Source organism: Cinclus cinclus, chromosome 2 (genome assembly GCF_963662255.1).
Source record: "Cinclus cinclus chromosome 2, bCinCin1.1, whole genome shotgun sequence".
In the NCBI taxonomy this organism is placed as follows: Eukaryota; Metazoa; Chordata; class Aves; order Passeriformes; family Cinclidae; genus Cinclus; species Cinclus cinclus.
The window spans coordinates 103,375,569-103,397,295 of record NC_085047.1 but is presented as its reverse complement, the minus strand read 5'-3'; the positions used below and the strand labels follow the sequence as shown (position 1 = coordinate 103,397,295).

The following is a 21,727-nucleotide window of genomic DNA, read 5'->3' as shown; positions in this document are numbered from 1 at the left end:
CTCACTACAGCAACAAGTGAAGCACAACCTGTATGGAGTCATCACCATTCCCTATATATAAAAAACACATCACTGCATGTCTATGCAAGCTGGAGCTACTGCTAGCTGCTTTTCCCAGGCATGACCTCAAAAACTACTGCATATAGAGACATCCTAGCAGGGCTGTTTACAATGGGGTGGACAACCCTAAGAGCCTAATGCTTTCCCCTCTTCCCACCCAGAGATGGAACTGGTACTAGAAAATAACCAAATAACCTAAGATTTGGGGTCCAGAATTGATAGTAACAGGTGTGCGGAACAAAATTAAACCCACGTTCCTCACTTTTACTAATTAATTTTTTAAATCTTTATATCTCCCCCTAGTGGCCCCAATACTTTCTTAGAAGGTATACAAGACAGAGAATCATATTGATCTCTGTATGTTCCCACTTCCCGAGAAAAATGCAGTTATTGGTCTACCTTCATCCTCATTTGGGTCTTCCCAAACAAGGAAGAACAAACTTTACCAAAATACCCAGATGCTCATAAATCAGAAAAGTCTTAAAATGTTTGAGAAAACATTTCTTAGAACCAGGTGTTTAGATCTTCAAAAGGACTTTCCTAGAAATCAGAAGCCTTTTTTGGACACTCAAGACAGCATTGCTGAAAGTGTGATACTACCATAATTGCCCTCATTTTTAACTTCTTGGAATTCCTGGGTCTTACCAGCCATCATGGCATTTCAGCTAAATGCAGAAGTACATGCAGTGCACAATACTACAGTGACACCAGTCCTGAGATGTACATGTTTTCTCGCATTAATAACTACCTTCTTCCTGAACTTCAATTATTAAATTTGTATTAAGTTGCAAAAAACCAATTGTTCTTCAATGCGTTAAATACGTGTATGTATATATATGAATTTTACTTTCATATAACAGACTATGAAAAAAGAACTCTAAACCCCATCAAACAAACAACCAAAACCCAAAATGAACTTTGACTTAGTAACAAAGTCTTTAATCATGACCACAGTTCCAACAACAAAAAAGATTATTTCTAAATAGAAATAAGTAGCAAAAACTGACCCATCTGTGCAAAATGCTTTTCTACTGTTCTTTCTGTTTTAAAGCCCAGCATGCCATGTTGCTCATTGTCAATAATGATTTTGCAAGAAGAAAAAGTGACGCCTACAGGTATTCCAAGTACTAACAGGTTAGAGACAGAGCTAAAAATATACTCCAAATTTTTCAAGTCTCATTACTAAACTCCTTCCATGAGATTGCACTACTTCTCTACATGCTTAATGTTAAATATCTAAAGAGAAATTTAGGAGTCAACTTTAGGTACTCTGGATTTTAAACTTGGGGAAAGGCTAGAGAGGGAGTAGAAAAGAATAAGCAATGGTAGCTGAAATCTGAACAAAACAAAGAGCTTTCAGTTCAGCTTAAGAAGCGGAAAAGATTTAGGCCTCACCTGAACCTTCATATGGAAATAATTTACGGGAGAGAAGCCAATTTTCCTCAGAAAAATGGAACACAAAACACACAGCAAAAAACAACAACTAATTCTGTTGGATTTGAAAAGTTACACAAAGATCATACTCTGAACAAAACTTCAGCTGCTGGAAACAAGATACAACCCTAAATCAAGATAAGAATTTTATTTTCTCTGATGAAAATTCACTGTGATGCATTATATGGACTAACTTCAACCACTTTAAGAATTTCAATGATCATCTTAAATACCCGCATGTTACTCTTGTTATAGTTAGAAAACCTCACTACAAATGTAGCAGAGGGGAGCACTTTAGTCCTGGTCCCACATACTTCCTTATTAACAGAGGTAAAAGTATAGAACAGTACCTCTAGAGAATCAGAGATTTTATTTTCACTGCTATTTAAAAAACCTAGAACACAACATGCATGTTTGCACACATACACACTCTGGAATTATATGCTGACACCCATGTAATGAAAAGTACAATCCATTCTGTGAATTTGATAGTATCAAAGTGATGAATCTGATTTAGGCAGGTTAAATTGCTGCTTTATATTAGTAAAAAATACATATATAACCTAACGATGTCATCCCGTTGCTCTACTGTATTTATGTGTAGGGTCACAGTGCATTTGGAGGTAGTGCACTGAAAAGCTAATCTGAATTGTACGCTGACACCAAAAAAAAAAAAAAATTGGTACAAACATCCCTTCGGAACATGTGAATGAATTCTGCTTCCATTCAGTGACTATGTTAAATTTTGTAAAAAAGTTGGAGCTTGTTCATGTGCATGATCTGGTTACCTGTGAGACATTTGGGAGATTTTACCTGTCCAACCAAGCCAGAAGACTTTTAGCTGCTCCAATGAGATCCACTACTGATGTCAGAAAATCATTCGGTAATTTGCGACTGGTCCTTCCATCATAGTGACCACTCCTCCTCCTCCCAGTAATGAAGTTCTGCAGATTTTTGGCAGATGCATTCAATTTGTGAGAAAGGGTTTTTAGATTTTCTGTTTCCAAACCATAGTTCTGCATTAAAAAAAAAAAATAAAAAAAAGAAACAAAATACAGTTGGCTTTACAGATGAACAGAAAGAACCAGGAACAGCAAAACTGATCTTCTACTTCAAAATTTAACCATTCCTAATAATTAAAGCAGAAATACACCCACTCAGTAGTTTTTAAATGTATAGAATGTTCTGTTTCTGAAGTGCATAAAAAGAGAACAAAAGAAGAACAAAATTATGAGTGATCCTTTAGCTTGTTCTAAGTGTACTGAGAAAAACATCTCAAAGAAAAAACCTAGTCTGGAAAATTCTTTTTCAAAGCAGTGGATCACTGTCAGTAGATCACCAGAATCATAGAATGGTGTGGGTTGGAAGGGACCCTCAAGATCACAGGTGCAAAGACACTTTTCACCAGAGCAGGTTTCTCAGAGCCCCATCCAACCTGGCGTTAATCAGAGGATTCTCTCTGTACACCTGATGATTAGGGATCAGTACCCCATGTCTGCACTCAAAGTAATTCCTAAGATACACCTGGCACCAGGGCTTGCAACCAGCACAAGTATGCAGCATGGACACGGTGTGACACTGAATAGGTTTTGTTGGCTTCAGAGATCTAAGCTAATTAGCATACTTCTTTTCTTTTTTAGCAGTAAAGAACCACCACAATACCAGACAGCACACAGTGCTGTCCTGCTCAACCTCTATTACAATAATTTAAAGTCAAGTTTTAAACTTTGTTTCTATTGAAGAGTCAGTCTCTTAAATTACATTCCTTAGCTGGCAGTAGAAACAGAAATAATTATGCAGGAATATTAACAAACAATATTAACAAACAGTAGCTGGAAATCCTTCAAAAGTACAAATGTTACCAAAACAGCACTTGAGAACGCCCTGATTTAATGTTCAATTGCAATATAATATAGTACCATCAGTGATTTGTCATTTCCATGAAAGATCTGTTTACCTCACACACACAAAGAGTGATAGAGTTATTACAAAAAGGATTGATTTGCCTTTGCAAAGGAATAAACAATTGCACAGACTTGAGCTTAGTACTCTTCTAACAGAACTACGGAATTTTGAAGGTTCTCACTTTAGCCACATCACAGGGTGATACCATAGGGTGCTAACAACTTGCTCAGTTAACAATGGTATGGGTTATTCTTACAGAACATGGACCATTTCCTATCACCCACGATGAAGTAGAATGCACAAAGCCCCTCAGATGCACACAGAAAAATCTACTTCCTAATGATGCTCCTTGACCTCCCCAGCTCTCCTCCCATGCCCCGGGTCTGCTTCCCATGCTGATCTGTCCACAGGAGAGATGGGAGAAGAGATATACTCGTCAATGCTAATTAAAGACTGCAGAAGATAATTTACCTTAGTCTTTTTTTCTATAGGAATTGGGGGGGCAGGATGTGAGGTGGTGATTATTTACAGTAGTTGTTGTGTTCCCAATCCAAACCATCTACTAAATGAATTTAATCCTTTTTTACTACACAGGGACTTCAGGAACGTTATACTTAAGCCATTTCCAGTGACCCCCCTTCCTCCCATGCCAATGGGGGCTCATGATGGAAAGGAGAGACTACAGCACACAGCTCATCTGCCTCCTCCCAGCCAGCTGTGTGTGCTTGTGAACAGAACACACTTTGTGAGGGGACCACCCAACCAACAACCATCCCTCTGCAGCAGAGAATGCACTTTGGAACTCAGCTTAAGGGGCACTGACAATATACTAAGGTTGCATTTTATAAACCATTACTGGAACTTCTGTGAACATCCCAATCTTGCGCAAGGAAGGCTTGCAGGTGTTTCTCAACTACAGAGATGCTGTCCCCTGCATTCAGTCCCAATTAGAGAAATTGTGTATTTGGGCAGTGACTTTTCCACCATGTAAATATTCAAGAGAAGTTACACAACAGATAGCATTAGGTTATAAATAAAAAATGACAAGATGAAAACAATAAATTGGGATTGAAAAGTAAAAGGTACTTTATTTTAAAGCTAAATGGCTCATAATGAATAACTTATTAAATCAGTCCAAAGTAAAGAGACAAACATCACATTAAAAGATATTCGTTTTTTTCTGCAGCTTTCTGCGGTTGGTCTGAGCGAGGGAGCACAACGGGGATTGAGGAGTGGGTAGGAATAAGTTTGAAAAAGGTAACAGGTTTGTTCATCCTGCTTCTTGAGCATCTAACTCATTTTGGCAAAATTAATGGGGGAAGAAACAAATGAAAGATATTCTGGATGAATGGTAAGTCACCAAAAATGTCTTAAGGACCAGCCAAAGCAAAGCCCACCACAGGCAAGCCCAAACAACAGGGCACTCAGAGCCCCAAACGTGCGGGTACAAGCGCAGGCTGCAGGCCAGTCACAGGGCTGCCTTCCTTCTCATACCCTGAACCGCTGAATTCCTTCATTCCAGGCTGCTCCTAAGGAGCTGAGCGTCATTACCCAAATATAAAACGAAGGCGGGCGAGACGGGGGGTGTGGGGAAGGCCCATCCCAGCCCAGGCACCTTCTCCATGCTGAGGTGGGGCTGGATCCCAGTGGTCCTCAACAACCCCAGATTAGTTCAACTCCCCCTCTTTTGCCACCTGCTCTCTGTCCCTTGTCTGTACCTCACCTGCTGGGACAGGCAGGTGCTGGTTCCCAGCCTGTGCAGGCGTTCCATGCCCGTGCCAGCGGGAGCCCCGGCAGGCAGTGCACAGACCTCCAGCGCCAGCAGAAAGTAAAGCACCAGAAGAAAAAAAAAAATCTGCAATATTGAACACTGCAGACCGAGCAAAGGAAAATAGGAAAATAGGTGGCATTTATGTATACGCTTCTTTAGAAAATCAGCTGTAAAAGCTCTCTTATTATCTAACTGATGGCCACCTACAGCCATACTCTTTTTCAGAAGCCTTTTTTCACCATCAGATTAAGGGAAGGAAGAGGGAGTGTTAACAGATTCAAAGCCTATTTTCACACCTATTCATCAAATATGTGTGTGTGTGTTCGTTCTTGAACATAAAACACTGAGCCTAAACCACATGTAAATTCAGTCTTACATGAAGATGGCACTGACTTTGGTAAAGCCTCGACCTGTAATATTATACAGACAAAGCCAGAGATGGAAAATACAGAGATAAATTTCAGGCAAAATCTATTTTAGGGCAGCTGTGTTTATTGAAGGCTTTAAGTAGAAGGATCCTAAAGCAGCAGCCAAGCTAACAAAAGCCTCACTCTGTTTACCACTAATATTTCATCACATTAAAAGCAACCAGAGCTGTGTGTTCTAATACTGGTAGAAAGCTTGCTTAAATAAAAACTGCCAAGTTAATCATACTTTATATTCAATAATATACTATTAACAATAGAGTTTTCTTAGAAATGCACTGCGTTTATTTTCAAGCACTGCAAGAAGATAATTGCAGGCAAAGGAGACAGTTCTTTGTTTTCCCCTAGTCTGCATTTAACCAGCACTAACATGAGTTGTGCTTTCATTAGCCAAAATACAGTCACTGAAAGAACCACAAAGAAATCTCTGCATGCCTGCAGGGATTACGAGAAGTGACACAAGTCTAGGCATCCACTTCCTCAACGAGAGGCTAGAGAGTGTCTTCAGAGACACCGTGCCCCAACAGAAACAGTTCTGATGGAGTTTCTTCTGGCAATCATAAAACAAGAACTTGATGAAGCTGAGCTACACAGAGTAATAGCTTTTCAGCAGGTGCTTGAACTAAAGGTGGTAGGAGCTATTAATAGACACCTTACCTTCTAATTACTTTTCTGTGGCTTCACATGACAGTGTGAATGAGGAATTGTAGCTCTTTTCTTCACATGCTGATAAGCAGCAGCTCTAATCATCACTGATGAGTTTTGCTGGGGTTTTTTGTGAGAAGAGCCAGCCTGGTCCCTCTGCCAGCCCATCCTTGCACCAGCACCCCAAGGGTAGGAAGAGAGTTCACTAACCAAATGTGGACATAAAGCAAAATTTTGTTTAACTAGCTTGATCAATGTTCAGTAGTTGTGTTCCCTGCTTCCCTCACTTAAAAAAAAAAAAGAAAAAAAAATTTTTTTGACCTAATCTCTTCCCTGCATTAAATTCACTTGATTCTTGCTGGCACGGAAGTACACATGACGCTGTTAGCACATGTTGAAAAGAAAAGTGTTCCTAACTCATACAGTACTAACTATCTCTGCTGGCTTAGACAGAATATCTAGAAGATGCCAGGACTTTAGTTTAGGGTATTTTTATACTGCCCACTGTAAGTGCAAGGCCAGCTACTTAAATAAGCCAAGCTCAGTTCTAAACACAGTACAACTTAAAATACAGATATAACCACAGTTCCATTAACAAATCCAGAAATCCCTTAGAACAGCTGTCTCAATCACAACTTTTATGCAACCATGAATAGCTCTGCATCTCCAAGCACAAATGCTTTATCAAGTTCAGTGACACTGTTTTACTCTTACAAACACTCCCAGGCAGGGAACTGAGCATATGGCCTCTGAATCACTGTGTCTTCTCTTCAGCTCAGAAAGCTGAAAATCTTGTGGAACAAAAGGCATGAAAACCATACTGCTGGAAACCATGTGGAGCAAAAGGCATGCAGAGATCAGTGTTAACTTCTACTGAAGAGATTTGCGAGATGGGAACTGAAGATGCTGCTCTAACACTGGTGCTTCCGGGCAAGAAGAAAATAAAAGCAGCATCTTCTCCAGACAGCAGAGCAGACATCAGTGCTTACATTGATTAATTTCTGCTGCTCCTCTGTAGAAGGCAACCATGACTATATAAACTGAAGAAGGTGAAATTTTATTTTAATTTGGTAAGTATTTTTTGTAACACACATAAACAATATATTTTGAAGAAGAAAGAAAATGGCAACTTTTTGAAAAGAGAAATTTTAGTCTAGATAGCTGTATTGAGTAATAAATTATATGTAAAGAAATGCAACTTCTCAGTTACATCTGATATATTTCAGTAATAAGGATAACTATCACAAGGATGATATAAGTTTTCTCTCTAATGCAATAAAAAGTAATTTACCATTTATTCACAAGATGAGCACAGGAGTTTTAGGCAAGAATAGCATATAGCTACAAAGAAATGGGACTTAAAATCACCTCAGGTGAGTTTAATTCTCTCCTCACTACCTTTCAGTGCTTTCTTCTTCCACACTTAATTCTTGAGTATTCTTTCTGTATGTATTATTTATTTGCTTTTAAAGAAGCAACTTGGAAACAGTAAGGTTTGTAGGGTCCTCATTTCTTGAAAAGCCTGAGGAAGATTTTAAATGAATAATCAAAACAGCATCACACAGATACCACAGCACGTGGCAGCCATTTCAAAACCACACCTGGAAATTTGTAGTGGACAAAAATTCACCATGAAAAGTTCCAAACGTCACTTTCAAAGTTGATTTTTAAAATGAACAAAATGGATCTGAACCTCCATTTGGCTGAACACGTCCCACAAAGTATGAGGCAGATAGCTTACCAACCCAAAGCTGCTAGCAACTGATATCACAGCTTGTCATATGGAAGGTGCCTTATGTAACTTCATACCTCATCAGATCTGCCTACAACATATATTTCTAACGGCTCTTCCTCCAGCATCTCAAAATGCCAACATTAAGGTTATCCCTCCTTCAAATAGCACTGACATATGGGGTAATTTAGAAGTGTACAACACATGATCCTAACACATCTGTTTCATAAACACAGAATAAGTAGGTAAGGACAGAACCCCAGATAGCTGAAATGACACTTACTCACTGCAATTATTAAACATACACTGATTAAAAGGCAAACGGTTTCAAAGAGTGTAAATATTTGTCCTAAATGTTTATAGTCAGAAAATCAATCAGGTGGCATGATACCTCCAGACTTGCAGAGTCCAGGCAAGATTCACTGTCATCATTATCTCTTTCCTGAAAAATGCCTTTTTTCCACACCACAATCAAGCAACACATCAAAAAAAAACAAGCCCTGGCCATGCTTTATAGCACTAAGAGAGCAGTTATATAAACTATTCTTCTTTCTCTTATTCAATCAACAGACTCTGAAAGACCAAGTGCTCATTACTTTTTTGGTTTTTTACTTTCTCATGTAATTAGTCCCTAGCCTGCCAAATGCACTTATTTCTCCGTAATTTGAACTACCAGTTCCATACCCAGTTATATGCATTTCCAAATGTCTTAAACAGCTAATCAGTAGTTTAAAATAATTTTTTGAAAAAGGAAATAAGTATTGTTATGAACACACTATCTTGTAAAAGCATTTTACATTGTAACAGCTCTTTTTGTCCAGTCTGCTTTTAACTGGGGGGTTACAGCTTTATAAATGTCCCTCCCAAACCAAGCCACGCCATGACTCTAAGATCCAGGGTATGTATTTCTTATATATATATATAAGAAATATATATAAGAAATATATATATATAAATATATATATATATTATATTATATATATTTCTTATATATATACATATATATATATATATATATGTATACTTGCCCAAACCTCCAAGTAGTCCAAAGAAAAAAAAATACTATTAAAAAGTATCTAGGATCCATAACTGATTCTTGAGGCTGGTGGGAAGAAGGATACTGCCCTTGGCACACCATGGGGCTTACTGCAGCTCTGTGTAGAAGACTTGCTAATACATTTTCTGTGTGATCTATACGAGCTACCAGAAACTCTTTATCCTCTTAGCTTTATTGATCTGGTGATGAACTTCAGGATTTCCTGCACTGCAGTTAGGTTAGCACAGGCTGAGGACAGGGAGGCATATGATATGTGATATATTATATATAAGCAGAACTTTAACTTGAAAGGGGCAATAGTGAAAAGGGTAAGTAATTTTTCTGCTATGAGCATTCAGAATACTAACAGTAAATTCCACCTTCAGTACACATTAAGCCTTCCTCATTTAGCACCACAATGATTAAGTCTAATATTCACTGTTACTGACAAAACAGTTTTAAGATCTGACTAGTGGTAAGTGCAAAAGAAAGTATTTCTGTATGAGAAATGACAGGAAGATGAAATTAAGATAACAGGCATAATTCTTAAGAGGAATCAAATCATTCATGGGTAAAGTAGGTCTATTTTTTTACATTCATTTGCATATAAATGTTTTGTGTTAGAGGTAAATTATAAGCAATTTCATGCTGTTAGTGCACACCAGTGTTTTCTCTGCCAAATAATAATGCTATTTCATCTGCTACAATCTTCTAGCTTTACTGATTCAAATATAGTGTGCAATAAATTCCTGTGCAGCCATAGCAGATTTAGCTAACTAGCATGAAACTAGTACTCTAACCAATATGGTCTATAAAGCAAAATCTGTTTTATTTTCTAACCAAACTCTATTCTACAAGATTCCCTGAAAAATTATTTTGCACATTCACAGGGACTTAATAAAGTTCTTTGTTAATGAAAAGTTTCAAAGCATCCAAAAATTGTTTTTAAGCTTTTCAAATATTCTTATAACAACATATCTCCTACTTTAGGAGATGCTGCTTAGGATCTTTAGGATCGCTGTTTAAAAAAAATTTGCAAAATCAAATTAAACTAATTTAATCTTCATGCAAACAAAATAAACAAGACATACAGGAGAAGCGCAAAAAAAAAGTAATCTCCACCTGGCATTTAATGTATCAAGGCATTGTGGGCCACTAAAGACGGAAGAAGCCATGTTTGGCTGTGCAGTCTTCAGTCTTTGTGTTCTCCAGGCAGTGTGTAGTGCCTTCTGGGAAAAAATGGTCATACCCAGTTTTGGTAAATGAAACTCCCATCTTCTGATGAACAGATGATGGATAAAGAACTACATAATTTCTTTGCTTTCTTCAGGCCAGTTACATTTAGCAGGAGCTACAAAATCCCCTGATGTACTCCAAACCTGAAGACTGGTATAGTGATCTGATGGCATTATCTAAGTATTTTTTTCTTTATTATGCATTTCGCTTTTCCTAAGCATCATCTCTTTTTTTGTTGTTGTTTTTCAGTTTACTTTCTATTGGCATTGTTCATTCACATTCAGTTTTTAAAGCAGCCCTCAAAGAAACAATGCTCATCACATTTTGTGTGTGGATGAAGTCTGCTACACTGTTGTTTGTATAATCATTAAATGAAAAACAGTGTTAGACTAGCTTCACCCTCACAAACATACTTGAAAAGGATCATGTTGAGGCTAAGATCCTAATGAAAATTGTTAGAACTGATGAACAGCTGTGTATTTTATTACCCGGCAACAGTGGTGGAGAAACATGGCACTCAACTCAGTAGTTTCTCCTCTATCTCTAGAGCTGGACATGTAGTTCTTAGTCCATCACTTTCAACCAGTTTTGCAATGTCAATTATTTTGGGTGATTTTGTTAGTATGAATAAAAATGTCCATCCACACCAAGTAACAATCTTCCTGCTGACACCACCAGTGTGACTGTATGACAAAATTCAAACAGAAAGACAATAGGATATTTGTCTTGCTGGAAATAAAGTAATGTTGCCAGCATATATCCATCGTGGTGGCCTCTGAAGGTTTCTCATCTTGAAAAACATGAGACAAACTCTTAGCAGCAACAAAATACCATCATAGACCTCACTACTTATTTTTTCTAAGCACAGAGCACATTTCCTTTATCCTTCCCTTTCCAACATATGGATTTTGTAAAACACAAAGCTGTACCAAGGTATGATAATCTATTGAACATGCTCCCACCTTCACAGTCTGAAGGAGAGAGGGAAGAAGCAAACTATGTTAGTTAGACTGCCTGCCCTCTCCCAGAGTACGTTCAGCTCCAGCGATGGTATGCAGGATGTACAGCCCCACCATCACCAGCATGACCTGTAACAGCAGTAGCAGCTAGATGGGCAAAACCTTTACTCCTCCTTCCCTGAAGCACCACAGGAAAAGAAAACCTGTGAATCTCACCCCCTGGATGCTTGCTCTGCTGTCAAGAGCACAGTATGGCAGGCTAGCAGCCAAGACAGACTCTACTGAAGATGGAAAGCACAGGCCACCATTTGTCCTCTGATCAGCTCACAAACACTGGAGGATCCATTTGTTCCAAGTGCTGATGACAGGAGGCGAATAATGTGAGAGACCATAGCCAGCCACCCACCTACCTTCTGTCAAAAACCCATGAAGAACATCCTTTAAATAGTGTTATCCATCATAACTGGCTCCCAGCTATTACTGTGGCAGTTGGTGTGTTCAGCACAGTTCAACAGCCCCCACTGGTGGGTGCACTCTCCATACCAGCCACATACCTTTGTTCAGGCTCTCCACCTTCCCCGGTAAGAAACTCTAGCCCCTTGAACTATAGGTACACAACACAAGCAGCTGGTTTGCTGTTTGCCACATCCACAGCTGCCAGGGAACTGAAAACAGAAGTTTACCACCAAAAAATACTGGGAAGGGGTGGCAGGAATAATGCACATCAGCAATCAACATTGCAGAAGCTTTCCTAAGAGACAGCAACTCTGTGTTGGAAAACACTTCTCTGTAGAACAGAGATGAACAGTGGGAGGAGCTCTGTCTCCTCAGTTGTCCTCAATGCCAAAAACTGTCTAGGTGGTCACTCAATAACTCAGAGAGAAAGGGGGGAGAAGCAGAAGCAACAATCTTTTTGTTTTTTAATAATTACTTTTAAATCAATCAGGACTTAAGCTTAAAAGGCACAACTAACTTTACTACTCATAGCCCATCATGCCACCCATCATCTCCAGCATCCAAAGAGATGTTAACCCATTTGGATCATATATTTGTAACTCAAGCTAAGTTCTATCATGAAACCACTGTCAAACTCCAGTGAAACAGAAAAGAAAAATCAGATAATTAAAAAAAAAACAAAAAACTTGCATAACCACTATCTGAATTTGCAGTTATCCTACATTGGACAGTCACAGGCTTAATGTTCTCCTAAACAATACAGTCAATATTAAAGTCAAATCAGGAAAAAAGGCAAGGCCTACCCAGGATAGATACTCATGGATGCAGTAAGAAAAAGAAAAGCCTGTAAGTAGAGGACCAGTGCAGCCAAATGGATTGCCTCTGAATTAAATTTCCTAAGAGGTTTATCTGATTGGTGAACAATAAATTCAAATTAAGTCCACTAAAATCAATATAACAATAATATTTTGTATCCCCAAGGAGTCATTGGGAGCCAATTGTGAGACTGCAAAAACCTCATCTTAAATTAGAAGCTGTGATCTGAACTCATGCCATTGTGTTTTAGCAATTTTCTTTAAGATAAACTCAGAAAAGCAAACAATATTGTATATGCAACAAGAACCAGGAAGGGAGAGACTTGCTGCATGCATTTAAGATGCAGTGTTAGCCTTTACTAGAAATCCCTTATTTTATATTCATCCTAGTTTCATACACTTTTGCCTAAGATAAAGGAGCAACAAAGACAAGTTGTGTTTGTTTGTCTGAAGATTATATCTGTAATTACATATCAAGGAAAAAAGAAATTTCACCTAATAAACAAGGAGGTTTTTTTCCATACAAGTAATTTATTTTTCAAAGAGCCACAATCTGTTTCTCTGTGTGACTGGGAAAAACAGTCATTGGTGTTCCCCCTAACTTAGACTTTATCTTTCTCAGTTAACTAAAATATTTACTTTCTTGTTTTCTTTTGCCCTGTCTGATAAGAAAGGTACTTTGTGAATAACCATCTTTATGTCCCCTTCTATATCAGTAGCATTTTCTAAGATTCCAACTTCCTTATTTAAAAAACAAATTGATGAGTTAACTTATTGCATTGACTCACATTGCAATGTTACCAGGAACTGCAGAGAAGATAACATGTGTTTAAAATAAAATGTTTTCCTGTATGAAAAATCTTTCTCCTTTTTTTTTTAACTTTTCTCAGGTATGTTTTATTTTTTTCACTCTCTCCTTTTCTTACACTTCACAATATCCCAAAAATGCAACAACAGGGTATTCAGAAAAGCTGCTGCATACGGAGAACTGACAAGCCCTTCTGAAGAGCCTTTCAGCCTACCGTCTTTGATTGCCTCTCCCAGGATTCAGCTTTCTTAAAAGCTCCTTCTGAGGCCTGAAAAACAGTACATACTAAAAAACCCACAAAACACCACCTTAGGCAGTGAAGCACATCTTAAGAGAGCTATTCACAACCCTTTCTACAGTGGAGAATGCAGTGTGCCCAATCCACCACTAATCTTTACAGACACACACTACAAGCTCATAAGGAGGGTGAAGTCAGCACCACACCCCTCACTGAGCAACTAATCCTAGTTATTCATGACATGACCTTACTGAGCAGATCATTACCAAAATCCTTCCATATGCTCCATCAAAAATTTATATATTATTTATCCATAAGATAATTATCTCAGTATTTAATCCGTTCTACTGTAAAATACAAGCAGCTCTGTTTCATCAGGCTCCAAAGATCATCTAAAACATAATTTGCATGAAAGGACCAGTGAAGAATGACACAGTTAATATCAGAACATTTTGTCTGTAAAGGGCAACCAACACTCAATTACTCCATTCACATACATAACTATTTTGCATTCCAAACCAAACACAGTTTTTCTGTGTTTTTCTAGTTTCTTTGTGATTTTAAGTAAATTTTTACTCTATAAAGACAGATATGCAAGCCCTACATCTCTGATAACAGTTTATTTAACAAACATCATTCTATCAGTAGATTTTCCCCTTTATCTTGCCCCTGGTTTAAAATGCTAAACTGTTCATACATTACAAATCAAGAGTCTCCTGAGCTGCTTAGGTAAGTCTTTAGGATTAAATTTGAGTAGAGAAAGTGTGAATATGCAAACACTGTTCGCCCCTCCCCATTTGCCCCAAGAAGTTTACCAGTGCACAGAGCAAGTCTACTGCTTCCAAAATAAGCTCCTGATGGCCAATTCGTGTGACTCCAAGATCCTCCAGTTCCTGATGAGTAATTCGTAATAGCTGATCACCACTAATCTTCTCTCTCTCAAAGTTCTTTATATATTGCTGCAGGCAATCATCAAGACCTGCAACGAAAAGACAGAAGGAAGAAAGACAAAAGTTAGCATAATTTTGTACCCTACTAGGAAGTAAAACTGGCCAAAAGTTAAGCCAGCAGAGGATTCTTGTCCTATCTTTAAGAGAAGCATTTTAACATTAAAAAAAACTTTGTTACCCAGAAACCTTTAGAAATGAAGAGCTATTGCAGCCATGGCTTTTTTTAACCTGTGGATTATGCCAAATGCCCCTGCACCCTAAAAAAAACCCCTGAATTCTTGCAGTTTACTGTGCTATGAATGTCAATTGGGCAGCCCCTAAAAACAGGAATGTTAGGGATGCCTCCATCACATCTGAAAGGGGAGAGGAGAAAAGGGACAATGGAACCCACAGTCAAAAACAAAGTGACAGTGCCATACCACAGTGTCTCTCCAACTCCAAGGTCATTCACATATTGCTGAGTCACCTGAATGTTCACAGAACATGCCAGCCTCTAAATCAAGCTGCAAAGAGCTCTAGAGAACAAGAAAGGCAGTAGCACTGCAAAGGCAAAAACTGGCCTCCAACTGCAGCAGCAGATCCAGCTCAATGTACCACAAAGAGAACCTCTAAGGAGTGACAGGACACAGATCAGCATGAAAAGCGTTCTCAAATCAAGACCTGGGAGCACCTCTCAGAACACAGTAATCAGGGAGCAGAAACAAGCCCATTGTGCCAAAAAAAAAAAAAAAAAAAAAAGTGCTAGAAGATCCTGCAGCACATTTGCTCAGGACATGGCTGAATGCAGGGTTGTACAGGTCCTGCTTTGGGGGGCATCCATGTTTTACCTTTTCAGTTTGATTATGAGTCAATGACAGGCACCTGGCCACACATTTTCACCTGGAGCAAAGAGCACTGCAGAATGTGAGAGAATCCATCACGCATCTCTTGCCCATCAATCTTTACCCTAGAGAGCCAGGCAGCACAGGGAAGCTCTGCAGCATGTGCACCTGTGTACCAAGGGGATAGGTAAGACTCTTGGGTATTTGGTGGTCCATTTAACATTTCTGTCTGAATACTTTCCAATGGATCAACACGACTGCTACCAAGCAACAGGATTTGACAAAGCTCTGAATTAATTAATTTTGCTGATTCTTAAGAGACACAACCTTTCTGAAAAATGTCTTCAAACAATCCCTAATAGTGAAAAGACATCTGCTCATTAGACTGGAAGAAAGCAAGAACATTCTTACTTGCTAATCAAAATGTCTGAAAAATCTGAAGATACATGGAAGATAAAAGATTGATCTGACTGCTGAGCCACAGTTATCTTGTAAGAGCAGCAGTATACAACATAAAGCTTTTCTGAAACTGGTTTTATTGCATTTTTGCTTCTCATGCGTGCCTTTCAGGGAGTAGTCACACCTCAGAAGAGACTCATGTGAGGAACATGTTGGTGCTGCAGGCAGGGATGCCCCAGTACCAGGCTAGCCCACTGTTCTGGCTCAGCTCTTGGGCAAGAGCTACCCACATTCTGACCCTGCTACACCAGCACAATATTCATAGGGGTTTAACCTCTAGAATTCACATACTGAAACTAAAGCACACATAAACACACAGTGAAAGAAGCGCTCCAAATCTCAAGATACAGAAGAAAGTCCCCAATTCCAGCAGACTTCAACCATGTTCCTCCAGAACCTGCTGCTTGATTTTCTGCCTCCAAAACAAAACCACTTAAAGGTCAAGGTTAATCATGCACTTGAAGCTACTGCCTTTATTTCATTGCCCTTTCTAATCAAATAGCTGCTCAAGCCATTCTACAGGAAAGAAACCTTAAAAGGGCAGGAGAGGCCCCCTCCATAGGCAGCTGCCCAGCTCAGCTCAGCCGGTCAGAGCATGGTGCTAATATACACCAAATCTGGGGGGCTGATCTCTGTACAGACCATTCTCTTTAGATATAGACTCGATGATCCTTGTGGGCCCCTTCCAACTCAGAATATTCTGTGATTCTGTGACAGGGTGAAAATTGAGCTGTCAGGGAAGAACACCAGCCTGGTTGAACAGAGAGCTTTGACTGGAACTCAGGAAAATAAGAGAGTTTATGACCTTTTGCAGAAGGGGCAGGAAACTCAGGAGGACTACAGGGATGTCATGAAGTTATACAGGGAGAAAATCAGAAAGACCAAAGTACAACTAGAACTTAATAGGGCCAGCGCCATAAAAGAAAAAAAAAAGTGTTTCTAAAAATACATTAGCAACCAAAGGAGAGCCACAGAGAATCTTCAGCCTTTATTGGATGGGGAGGGGAAACTGGTGAAGAATGAAGAAAAGACTAAAGGTACTTAATATCTTCTTTGCTTCTGCCTTGAATAACAAAACCAGAGGTTCTCCAGGGACCCAGCCCCCTGGGCTAGAAGACAGAGATGGGGAACAGAATGTAGCCTCCATAATCCAATGGGAAATGGTCAGCAACCTATTACATTTCTTAGACACACAGAAGTCTGCGGGGCTGGATGGGATCCACACAAGGGCACTGAAGGAGCTGGTGGAAGTGCTCACTGAGCCACCTTCCACCAAATGCCAGCAGTCCTGGCTAACTGGAGAGGTCCCAGTTGACTGCAAGTCAGCAAATGTGATGTCCATCTCCAAGAAGTGCTGCAAGGAGGATCTGGACAACCACAGAATTTTCAGTCTGAACTCATGCCAGGAAAGGTCATGGAACAGTTCTTCTCGAGTGCAATCACAACAGCACATCCAGGACAACTGGGAGATCAGGCCCAGCTAGTACAGATTTAGAAAAGGCAGGTTCTGCTTGACCAATCTGAGCTCCTTCTGTGACAGGGTGACCCCCTTAGTAAATGAGGGAAAAGCTGTGGTGTTATCTACATAGACTTCAGTAGAGTCCTTGTCATCATTTCCCACACCATTTTCCTGGCAAAACTGGCTCCCATGGCTTGGATGGGTGTACTCATGGCTGGGTATAAAACTGGCTGGATGAGTGGGCTCTGGGAGTGGTGGTGGAGTTTATGCAGCTGGTGGCTGATAACAAGTGATGTTCCTTGGGGTTGCAGCAACCCAAGGCCCACTGAGGTTCCTTTTTAATATCTTTAAAATTTGAGGCCTGTCCTTTCTAAAATCTTTATTGATGATCTGGATGAGGGGCTCAGTGTACTTCTGCCCTTCCTGAACTTAAGACCCACATTGGTTACATAGACTGCTGAATGAGAATAACATCATAATAATTAACATCATCAGGTAGCAAAAAAATGAATTACCACTTAGGCCACTGGCAACACAAACCCAGAATAAGACATGACAGATGCACTTAATAAACAGCTACTGACAGTTTTACGTAAAGGCAGTAGTCCTCCTCCTCCTGCTACCAAAGTATTTTTGTCATTCAGATGTAATCTAGATGGATGCATGTAGCTCCTACTGGGTGAGAAAAAAGTTTAAGAGAACAAAAATATTACTGACAATTGTTTGACTCACCAATTTCATAAAAAATACAGCCAGGAAACAACAAAATAATTTAACTATATACTGGATGACATTTTCAGAATAGCTTGCCACAAATACATCTCCTCATTCCCTAAACATCCTTTTAAAGTAATTTATTCCTATAATTTTATTTCTAAATTAAAGAACAGCTCTTCTTTTTTAAACAAAACTGTGCACAGATGATGATGATGATAATAATGATGATGATAATAATACAAAAAGGCCAGCATTCCTCTCCCACACCTTTTGCCCCCAAAGCCACAACACATCCAGACAGCTGCTGCTGCCTTCATATCAACAGGAGGGGAGCTGCAGAGAATGAGCATTCCCAGCTGATGATGCCACTAACCTGGGACAGGACAAGATGTACCAAAAAACATCAGGTGCCTGGAGAGAAAGCTAAATGAAAATAACACCTTCTTAAGAATACTGTCTTCTCCTAATTTCCTGCAAGTCCAAAATCTACCCAACCTCAATGAAGTTAGCAATTTTTCTAGCTGCCAAGGGCTGCTCTGCTCCTTCCCCACTGTCATATGAGAGGATGTCACCCAAGCCCCATACCACAGCAATTCCAGCAAATAACTCAGTTTGATGCACTACTCCCTGCTCCTGGCCACAGGTGAGATTAAGGTCATAGAGTATCCAGCACTTCTGGATGTTTCAATAAGTGGGCCCAGCCCAAAATCCAGGTTCATTATTATGTTCTGAATGTGTAAGGCCCCACAGTATAACAAAACAGGTTTCTGGATGTCAGTACACAAATAATAGTCTAATATTCAACAACTCTACTCCTCCCCAAAATAACTGCAAGATTTTTCAAGTATATGCAAAGCCACTGGTGTTTTAGCAGTAAGAGAGGTAAAGTATGACACTCATCTGCAAACTGTATGATGAAAGTCCTTTTACATTTAAACCTACTCTTTAAAGGAAACAATATACTATAACCTTTGTTTCTTTCCTTGAAAAATTCCTGGTCTTGAGTTCCAGCAAAACACAGACCTCCAATGATATTAACTACTCAGGAAGGACTCCCCTGCCCCACATGCTTTCCACCTGAGTTATGAACCATGGAGTCTGGCAATGGTGTCCAGATCCCATTACCTGGCCCATTTGATTCATGCCTACACGATCATCTAAGATGTTAATACATTGCCCATCTTTGTTAGTTGGTGTATACCTGAGGTGTTATGGACACAGATGGACCATTCTGGGCATTGACACAAAAGGAACAACTCTTTACATTAATTCTCAAGCAAGCTCTTTGGGATTAAATGTGGGATTAAATACATAAAAATACATAATGTGGGATTAAATACATAAACAACGGCAAGAAAAGAAAAAACACTCCTCCAGAAGAAACTGTGCAGAAGACTTGACAATTTAAACATTAAAAAAAAAAAATGTCTAGAAAAGTTTCTCTTGCAAGTAGAACATACTGGAGCTATTTTTTTTCCCCCAACTTTGTCATTGAGTTCTAACTTGCATGGGCCCATTCAGAGTTCATCGAATCATTAACAATTTTAAATGGTTCACAGATGAAAATCAGACAGATTTCTATGTAACTGATTCCTTGTATTACAACAGCATCATAGAAACTGATCAGAAAAGGTTTAATTTCATTTTATTACTGATATGATTTTTGTGCAAGATCCAGCACAGCCCTCCAGAAAAATCTTCTATGCTCACAGTCTCCTAACTAATAACTTCATGGTAATTCTGGGGTATTGTCATATTTTGATGAGTGTACCAGGTCATCTTTTGAAACAAGCTAAGCAACAAACTGCTCTGTAATTCAGTGCCAGAACACGTTATGCACATCTATGGTAACTGAGACTCAAGCCTCTCCATAAAATATATTCTGAGGTTCTGATCTCAGTCTTCTCTGCAAGCAGTTCAGTCTCCCACCTCTAAGAGACTAAAAAATATTAAAATAGGCTTTTTCTATGGCTAGATCTGAATTAAAAAACAGCTGCTCAGATACAGTTCCAAAAACACAGGCAACTAGGTAGAATATTCTTCCTCAAATTGCCAGTAAAATAATTTTTCTTCAAGGTTGGGAAACTACAGTGGAAATAACAGAGCTTCTGTTCTTATCAGCCACCTTTTCAGTTTGGTTAAATATGATGAACATTACAGGTTTAACTATCATAGCTGAAACTCTGACAAGGGAATACAGTTTTCTACTCCGCTGGTACATCAGAATAAAGATGGAAACTAAAAACTTCCCTGAGCAAGACTTTGTTCCGTAAACACAGCACTTACTGAAAAGCAGTAACATACGAACAAAACATGGAATAATTTTGCATGGGAAGAAGAGACACAGAGCTTTACTTAAAAAAAAGAAATGTCTAGGGCTTTTTTTTGTTCTTTAAATATAAGGCAAACAAATTTATCTTCCAATCTGAACAGAAGGAGTACCTGAACTCCATCAGCTTTTATACTTCAACAAATACAAATTCAAGCAACAGACTGTAGCACAGAACTTACCAAGCCATGAAAAAGTAAGCTAGAATTTAATATAAACTGTGTGTGCATATATATAGCACTGTCCAATGACCGTACATATTGCAAACTATTATTTGCAACATTTTTACTTAAACTAGCAAGATGGAAGTGACCTCCCAAAAGCTGTAGTGTTTTATCCCTGCTCACCATTAAATATGTATTAAATTTAAGTCAAGCATTCTTAAGGACTGACCGAGCACCTTTGAGACTGCACATCAGTCTGCTTCTCTCAAACTTGACAGTTCAGCTGAGCTCCTGGTAAGTTAAAACATTTTGCTATGACATATGCATTTGCACCTAGGCTTTACTAACCCAGAACTGATAGGCTATTAGACTATTCACTTTAATTGTACAAAAATACAAGCTTTAGTTATGCCAAAAAGCAAGGCAAGCAGAAAACCACTTTCTCTCTTCCACCCCCACCAAGAGAGCTGCTCCTGGGCACAGACACTGCTGTGACATTGCCTGACACAGCAGGCAATTATCCCCACTCACATTTTCTCCCCAGAACCAGAGCATGAGAGGCAGGACTAGGAAAGGCCATTTTCCCCCACAGTCTGTACATGGGAGATAGGCATTTGGAAACTCTCCATGTCCCTCAGTCCTCATGTCACCACAGAAACCAAGGGCAAGCCAAGCCAGCCACTTCCCCACCTGAGAGGCGAAGAATTTTCCTCTGCCCATGGAAGGGATGCTCACTGCTTCAGGGTCTTCAGCACCTCCTGGGCTTCTTATGTGACAAACAGATGTCACAGTTATTAGTGCCAGAAGATGGTGCAAAGAACAGAATGTTTCAAGTGCTGTGGATGGTAAATGCCTACTGTGAACAGGATAGCTGCAAAAAAAGTAATGCCCCATCCCAGAGGAGCACTGTAGGGAGGATGCTCAATGAACCACCAGAAATAGCTTTCAGCACAGATCAAAAAAACATTATGATGCATTTGAAACAGGAAAAAAACACAACACATTAACTGCAGGCAGATTAAGGAATGGGTATTACATTAATGAAAAAAAAAAAAAGAAAGAATTGCCAAATGCCTGGATTACAGCAGTATTTGCAAAAGAGCTGGACAATCGCTTTCTGCACTGTTTAGCTGTAATTTCAGGTGAAAGCCCTCTAACTGCAAAACATGTCTGTCCTTCACTCTACAGAATTATTCTGTCTCTCACACCCTTCTCCCCCTATTGCACAGCAAAATAAAATTCCAAAAGCATTGAAGATTACAAGAACATCCAAATAATTATTCCTTCAAGCATAACATGTATTCACAG

General features: G+C 39.2%; 1 protein-coding gene across 4 annotated transcripts in view; it reads right to left on the bottom strand.

The window, feature by feature from the left end:
• CNKSR2 (connector enhancer of kinase suppressor of Ras 2) overlaps positions 1 to 21,727 on the bottom strand; it is a 202,976-nt gene that overhangs the window by 152,541 nt on the left and 28,708 nt on the right. For all 4 annotated transcript variants that reach the window (XM_062515145.1, XM_062515146.1, XM_062515147.1 and 1 more), the window contains exons 2-3: positions 14,336 to 14,499; positions 2,308 to 2,510 (exon numbers count right to left, since the gene is read on the bottom strand). In XM_062515145.1, coding sequence (XP_062371129.1) covers positions 2,308 to 2,510; positions 14,336 to 14,499 — 367 coding nt within the window. The remainder of the gene's footprint in view (positions 1 to 2,307; positions 2,511 to 14,335; positions 14,500 to 21,727) is intronic.